The following is a 7,377-nucleotide window of genomic DNA, read 5'->3' on the forward strand; positions in this document are numbered from 1 at the left end:
GACATGCCACAGAATCACACTAAGATGAAAAAATACGCAGTGGAGGAGCTGGTGTTAATCTAATTCCAGTAAGAACACAAAAAATTCCCATTTCAGCAAACTTCACAAACATTAAATTAATTGTGTGGCTATTTTCTCCTTCTCAGGTACAGTCTACTGTTAGGCTATTTAATATGGCTAAAATGGCTTATTAGGAGTGTGGCTTATTTTTATACTAAAAAACCCCAGTTTATTTCTCTAGGACAGATTTCCCCCTCAGCAGCTATACAGGTCTACCACAGTCATATAGTTTGTTCAGTAACCATATACTGGTTTTTTTATACTGGAAAAATGCCCCAATTCATTGCTCGAACAACTTGACTGGTACCATTGAAGAATACTATATTAGTATTATATATAGTATATACTACACTGAAGAATATTAAGAATACCAGGGGTGCTACCCCAAAACTCCACAAGCAGATGTGTCAATCACAAAACTCTGTGAAAGACTAGTTAGCTGATTCAGAAAGAGGGAGAGAGAGGCTATTACTGTGTTTGAAGGTACCTGTGTCAATTCTTCTAGGAGGTCACAATATATTTCTTCGGAATATACATATAAATTTTTAAAAATAATAATAATAAAAATGTTACAAACAGATTTTTGTGCTACAGCACAATACACTGTTGACACATTTTGTCAGCATACATAGAAAACCCTCCCATAAGAGTTGCAGTCAGAGTAGCACAAGGTCTGGGACCCAGTGAAATCAGCTCCTAAAGTGGCACTAAAACCTGATGGCTACCTCCTGCTTGGGACACTGGTAATAAAAAAGGGCTTTTCTCTTGTGGCAGGAGTCAGACTGCAACTGCTCTGTGCAACTACACAAGAAAAGATATTACACCACAGCATTGGAGAGCCTGATAAAGATCCTGAGTGCAAAAAGTCCCCAGACTGCCCCAAAGTACACTTTTTGTTGACCTACAGGGAATGCAACTAAACCCCAAAAGAAGTCTGGTGGTGTCCAAGCACAAGAAGTCAGGCATGATTCATGCAGGCTGGTAACACAATACATTTCCCAACTGAGAGAGGAAACAGAAGTAGGCCAAAATAATGTTTTAAAAAACACCGGGGCTACAGAGCAACTTACACAAAGCAGTTCAGCTCAGAAAAGCAACAACATCCATCAGCCAGTGCTCCATTTATTGTTGTTACGAACCCAGATTTAAGTCCCAGCTCAAATGCAGATGACCCAGGACTTTATATATGCTTGCAGGATAAAACCCTACAAGTGCAAGTACTAAGTATTTTCAGGGAAAAAGCAGAGAGGGGGATGCAGACAGTGTGAATTTCCCATTACCTTGGGCAAATGGGGGTTTTAAGATTTTTTACAACATTTTGCCAGTCTACTCAAAAGACAGGATAGTAACATCACAGGCAATAAGTATATCAATAATTTCAAATTAATTAATGAAAAATAGGTCTTGCATGACATGAGATGACACTACAGAGACATATTTGTCCATCAAATCCACATTACTCCTGCTTAAAATACAAGCTCTACCCTCCCATAAACATGTAACAAGTAAATCCTAATAGAAATTATTTATAACAGTACTTCAATTGAGAACACAATTACTTGTAATTTCATAGTAAAGACAGCCAGATGCCCTACTGTCTCAGACCAGACACAAGTGTTCTTATGTCAAAGAGTCTGTTTCAGATTAAGCTCCACTCCCTGTATCCATACCTGAATAAATCCACAGAAAGTCACAGACTCAAGTGGAGACATGGCGCCCAGGCCCCTTGACACCCTTCTCACACAACAAACTGCCTCAAAACAAAGAAACAAAAAAAACCCACTGTTTCCTTCTGTTTGTCATAAAGGTGAGGAATCACCTCACTAATTTCCAGATCAGGTTGTTCCTGATCTGCTTGAGCAGAACAAATGGATTTCTTTAGTAACAAACAATAAACACTTGGAAATTCTCAAAATAAGAAGTAATACAGCTATCCAGATTGACTGATTTTGAGGCCTTCAATTACTTCAGTTAATGCTTATAAATGAAGTGTTATGCTTCAGTAATCATATTCAGCTCCCTCATCCACAATCAGACTATCTTGCATATGCCTGCTAAAGGAACATTTATCCAGAAGTGACACTACTTTATTATAATTCAAATTACAGTAATTGCTTCAGACTTGTAAAGGCTACTCTGCACACTAAGTTTTGGATAACCTAGGAAAGCCTTTCAACTTCAATACCACACAGCAAGAGCTAACATTAACTACATTTAAATTATTCAGGCTAATGGATAAGGAGCTTTAAAGAAGAACATTCCAAATCCACAATAAGTGAACTCTGTCAGTTTTCACTTTATTTTCCCATTTTATTTATATTCATGCCATCTGGTTGTATTGATCATGCAGTTGAACAATCTTGTGTTTTTTTCAAATGAAGTAAATGCAAAACTAATTTGTCTGCTAACAAACATGCTGAAAGTGCCAGCTACAAAGTCACTTACAGACTGTTACAGAATGAGCTCCAATTCACAGTAAACACATTCCATAACAAATGGAATAACAGAAGGCCAAACGGACAACCATGCTCAAAACCATGGATCACTATTCATTTATTGAACATTATATAATGAGATCAACTTCTGTGAGCCTCAAGTTTCAACTGATCTGTTTAGAACTTGTATCAGATTCCAAATCCCAAACCACAGCTACACGTATCAACAGAATAGACTAAGTGAGCAAACTAAAAAAGTTACTTATCCTAAAAGCTGTCTCATGATAAATCACTTTCTCAAAAAGCCAGACTTACAGAAAATAAAACCAGCAATTGACAAAGCACAATAAAGCAGTATAAAAAAGACTGCTAGAAGTAAATTATCATTAATTTCCAAGTGCTGTGGTAGAACTGTTTAAGTGACATTTGTCTTTTTTCCATCATGCTTTCAGGTAAAATTTCTTGGGCATGCACAGATTATGCACACTATTTCCAGCTGTTAGCCTCATCAAATATTTAATGTTTCCAAATACAAAAAAACAGGCAGCTTTAGACCCAAAGATTTATAAGCAATTACCTCTCTTTTGCAATTTCAGATTACAACCCTTAAAATCACACACATAAAAGAAGCTATTGTCTCTATAAAAAGAGATGGAAGTGTCAGGGGAAAAAAAGGGGGTAAGGGGGCTTTTAATTTTGAGTCATGGATTTCAGTCCTACATTTTAGGTATCAAAATGCATTTGTTTCTTAAACAAAACTACAGGAGTAGCATATAAACCAACAAATAGATAAAAGTCTAATGTGCATCTAGAACAGAACTACAGTAACAAATGACAGCAAAAAAGGCCTTCTCTATGTCTCTGCTGAAGCAGTCAATGGAGATGCATGTCTCCAGTTCATACCAAGCTTTTTAATTTATAGCTGGTACACCTACGCATGGCCTCCAGTGTATGGAATTAGACCAGCTCCTGAAATTCTCCAGGAAGTACTGCTACAGTAGTCCTAGCACTGATTTAGCCACACACGATTCAGCACCAGAGCATCACTGGCATTTCTGCAACTCTGTCACTTATAAATGCTTTAAATTTACTGTCAGAACATCAAGATCCCAGCCATTCCCACATTCTTATTGCTTGTGATCACATAATATAAGCAACAGCAGGTTTTAGTCTTTTTGTTTGTTTTCTTAAAGGTCTGTACAGAGCTTTATAACTAGTCCAATACTCGTTCTCTCTATAGCATCTTCTCTTTAAAATCACCACAGTGTTGCTTTATATTGAGAAGTTGCGTTTTGGACACACATCTTTGTCCATCCATTAAGACGACAAATTTAAACAACAAAAAGTGAAACATCACAGGAAATCTCTTTTGCTTTCAACAGATCCCAACACAGCCCTATTAACTCCACAGTCTGGCTCCGACTCTGTAAAAATTTTACACTACAACTGGACCAAAACCAGACCCTCCTCGGGACTTCCACAGATGCAAGTCAGCCTGTCCACACCCAACAAATTGCAGGACCTGGGCCTGTCACCATATCAGCATAAATTAGGGCTTGTCAAACTTAGGACATAGCAACAGAAGTTATTTTATTGAACTCAAAGGAAACTGTTTCTGCTGTCCCACCTCATAGCGACAAAAACAACAGTAATAATCACAAGCATCACATTTTCCCCCCTTTATTTTGGGAGGCTCTCAGTTTTTCATTCTTGAGTTATCCAAGCTAACTTCACAGGAGATGGATACTAACGTGACAGACAAAGGAGCTCAAAAGCGGAGCCCTGTCATACAGGGACAGCAGTATGTGCAGCCTCAGCTCTCCCCTGCCCCCGCCCGCACCTGCGGCGGCCGCGCCGGGGAACAGCGCTCCGACCCTGCGCCGGGCCACCTCCCCGCCCGCCCTAATGCCAAACTCGGCTGGGAAAATAAACAAGTCCAACAAAAGGAAGGAGAGCGGGCGCAGAGGGGAACGGAGCCCGGCCTCGGGACGCGGCGGCCGGTGAGGGTTGGGGTCGGCTCGGGCGGCAGCGCCGGTTGCCCGGGCACCATCTTGGGGGCTGCCGGGGGCGAGGACGCGGCCCCGCAGCGCCGCCGGGGGCCGGCCCGGCGCTTTACCTGCTCTGCCAGCCCTGCAGGAGGTTGGTGTATTTGCTGAGCGTCCCTTCCAACACCGGCTCCCGCCGCCTGCCGCCGCCGCCGGGCGCCTGCGCGCCCCCCGGGCTGGCCGCCGCCGAGCCGGGGCTGCTGCTGCCGCCGCCCCCGCCTCCATCCAGCCTGCCCGCGGCCGCCGCCCGGCCCGGGAGCCCGCGGCTGGCGGAGGAGGACGAGGGGGACGAGCCCGCCGACGTGGGGCGGCTGCTGCTGCGGCTGCTGCTGTTGCTGCCGCCGCCTTCGCCCGCCGCTTTCTCCATGGAGCCCCGCGGCGGAGGCTGCCCGTCCGCTCCGGCCCCGGCTGCCGCCCGTGCCCGGCAAAGCCCTGACTCACAGGCGGCGCGGAGAGGGGCGGCGCCCGGGGGAGAAGGGGCTGGGCCGCGGCGGGCGAGTGAACCGCCGCGCCGCCTCCTCCTCGCCAGGCGTTGCGGGGAGCTGGGCGGCGGTCGGTGCCCCGAGGCTCCGCGGGGTCCCGCCCGCCGCCCCCCCGGGCGCCCCGCCCGCCCGAGCCGGGGGCAGGGCGCCGCTGCGGCGGGGGCCGCGCAGGGGCGGGGGCCGCACACGCACACGCGGGCGCACAGGGCGAACGGGGAGAGGCACAGCACGCACACGGACTGCATGGTGCCCGCGGCCGGCACACACACGCACACGCCGTGCGACACGGGGAGCGACCCCGAAGGACGCGGTGGCCGAGTATGGGGCGGGCGTGCAGACCCACGCGTGTGGCGGGGGCAGAGCGCACACCGAGACCGCCTCCGGCCCCAGCGGCCGCACCGCGCCCCCCGTGACGCGCCCGCCACATGACAGGCACTCACCCGAGCAGCGGCGGGATGTGTGCCGGGACAGCGGCGGACAGCGGGCTGCCCAAGCCACACAGCGTGTGCCTGACGCTTGCACAAGCCGTGCCCCGACACCGCCGAGGAGGTGACTGTCGGTGGTACTGTACACCGGCAGCACAGTCGTGCCCGCATTCGTGAGCCGAGTGCTGTGCCCAGCACTCGGGAACGCAATATTCTTGCTCAACCCACAGCAGGTAGTGTGTATGAACATACCACATGAGTCATGTCATTCATCCAGACTTTACAAAAAAATACTACAAGTCCACACCTCCTAAAAGGAGAGGATGTAACCTCAAGATCACCATAACAAGCTAAGCAGATCCTGTACAGTCAGCCCAGACCCACGAATCACTTCTGCGGCCATCCTTGCTGTCTTAGACAAGTGCCTCAGTTATGTTACAATGTATATCTTCCCAGCGTACCAGAGATGTAACTATTCCTCTTGTCAGTTTATAATTGTAGACCTGAAATGTAGAGGAGACTCGAGAGTCCTTGAAAAGTATAAACTGAGCCTTAGCTTTTGTGCTTCAACCCTGTGGAAAGTTTTAACAATCCTTTGTACTAGAGATATTTTGAGTGTAGAGTATCACATGTGCCTTCTGTTCTGCACCTCAGAAGATACTAATACTATCCAAATCCACACACAGCCAGATATGTACATTCCCCATATAAATCGGCACAGAGAGGAGGGATCCTAACTTAGATTCTCCCAGTTTTCTCTCTGGAAAATCCTACCATATGTGTTGTGGTTGGGTAGCTGAAATGTTGGGCAACCTGATCCTGAATTTTGGGTGGTTAGACTTCTCATGTTGCAGTTAAATACTAAGGCACTGCAGTCTGGAAACTTGAATTTTAATACTTCATGGGTTGGACATATAACACTCAACTCTTGTGGAACAGACAAAGATTAAGAACTTAATTATTTTAAAAGATAAAATATTTTAGAGTAATTATTTTTCTGCATCTGTTACTTGAGATGTTCATGTAAAATTCCCAAATCATTGTTTGCTATGGAAAGAAACTCTATTACCACAACATGAAAATCCTCATTCTTAGGCTCAACTCTACTTTTGATGACCAGAGTTTTTAGGAAACATTTAAATGAACAAGGAATGCTCCTTTGGCAAGCTCAGATCCTGCTTGGTGGAGATAAAGGTGAGACCCCTTCACTTGTCTTCATAACGTTACAATGAGGGGCCAAAATTGTGGAACAATATTTTAATAAACTGTGTCACCACATCAGCCACTTCAACACCTTTCATGTGTGTGTTCTACATTAAAGGTAATGAATGTAATATTTTCTGCCTTCCACAGAATTCATTGGAACATAATTCTTCAGAAATTCATCGGAACATAATTCTTCAGAAATTCCTCAGGAAAAGAAAGTGACCTTAAAAAAGAACAGAGAAGCCTCTCCATACATTTCTGTACAATAAAACTCAAGTAGCAATGGTGCACTTATCAGGAAGTCTCTGAAATAAAAGGGGTAACAGGCTGTAAGTATATTATGCCCCCAGAGAGTTCTGCCAAGTCATAAAACATGGTTCACTGCTGCTAGAAGGAGTGCTGGGATGTGGTAACATAAGAAGTTCTCTTGTAGGTTGAGAGCCCAGCTATGAGTTGGGTTCTATGTTGTTCAGTATCTTCTTAAGTCAGAATCTCTTCATTTGCTTATAGTTAAAACTAGAATCAAATGTGAAAAAAATAGCAGAAGGATATCACAGTAGTAACTAAATCACTGATAAAATGGCACCTGAAATTTAATCTTGCCAAAAGCCAAAGTAAAGCACCTGGTGAGAAAATAACTTTTACTATGCAGGCATGATGATCTATAAATTAGCTATAGCCTCTCAAGCAAGAGATCTTGGAGACATTTTAAGTAGTCCTCTGA

General features: G+C 45.1%; 1 protein-coding gene across 1 annotated transcript in view; it reads right to left on the minus strand.

Annotated features, from left to right (window-relative positions):
• Window positions 1-4,907, minus strand: part of OSBPL10 (oxysterol binding protein like 10) — a 111,714-nt gene extending 106,807 nt beyond the window's left edge. The window contains exon 1 of the mRNA XM_036378629.1: window positions 4,612-4,907. Within this exon, the coding sequence (XP_036234522.1) occupies window positions 4,612-4,907 (296 nt within the window). The remainder of the gene's footprint in view (window positions 1-4,611) is intronic.
• Window positions 4,908-7,377: the final 2,470 nt, after the last annotated feature.

Source organism: Molothrus ater, chromosome 1 (assembly GCF_012460135.2).
Source record: "Molothrus ater isolate BHLD 08-10-18 breed brown headed cowbird chromosome 1, BPBGC_Mater_1.1, whole genome shotgun sequence".
Classification (NCBI taxonomy): domain Eukaryota; kingdom Metazoa; phylum Chordata; class Aves; order Passeriformes; family Icteridae; genus Molothrus; species Molothrus ater.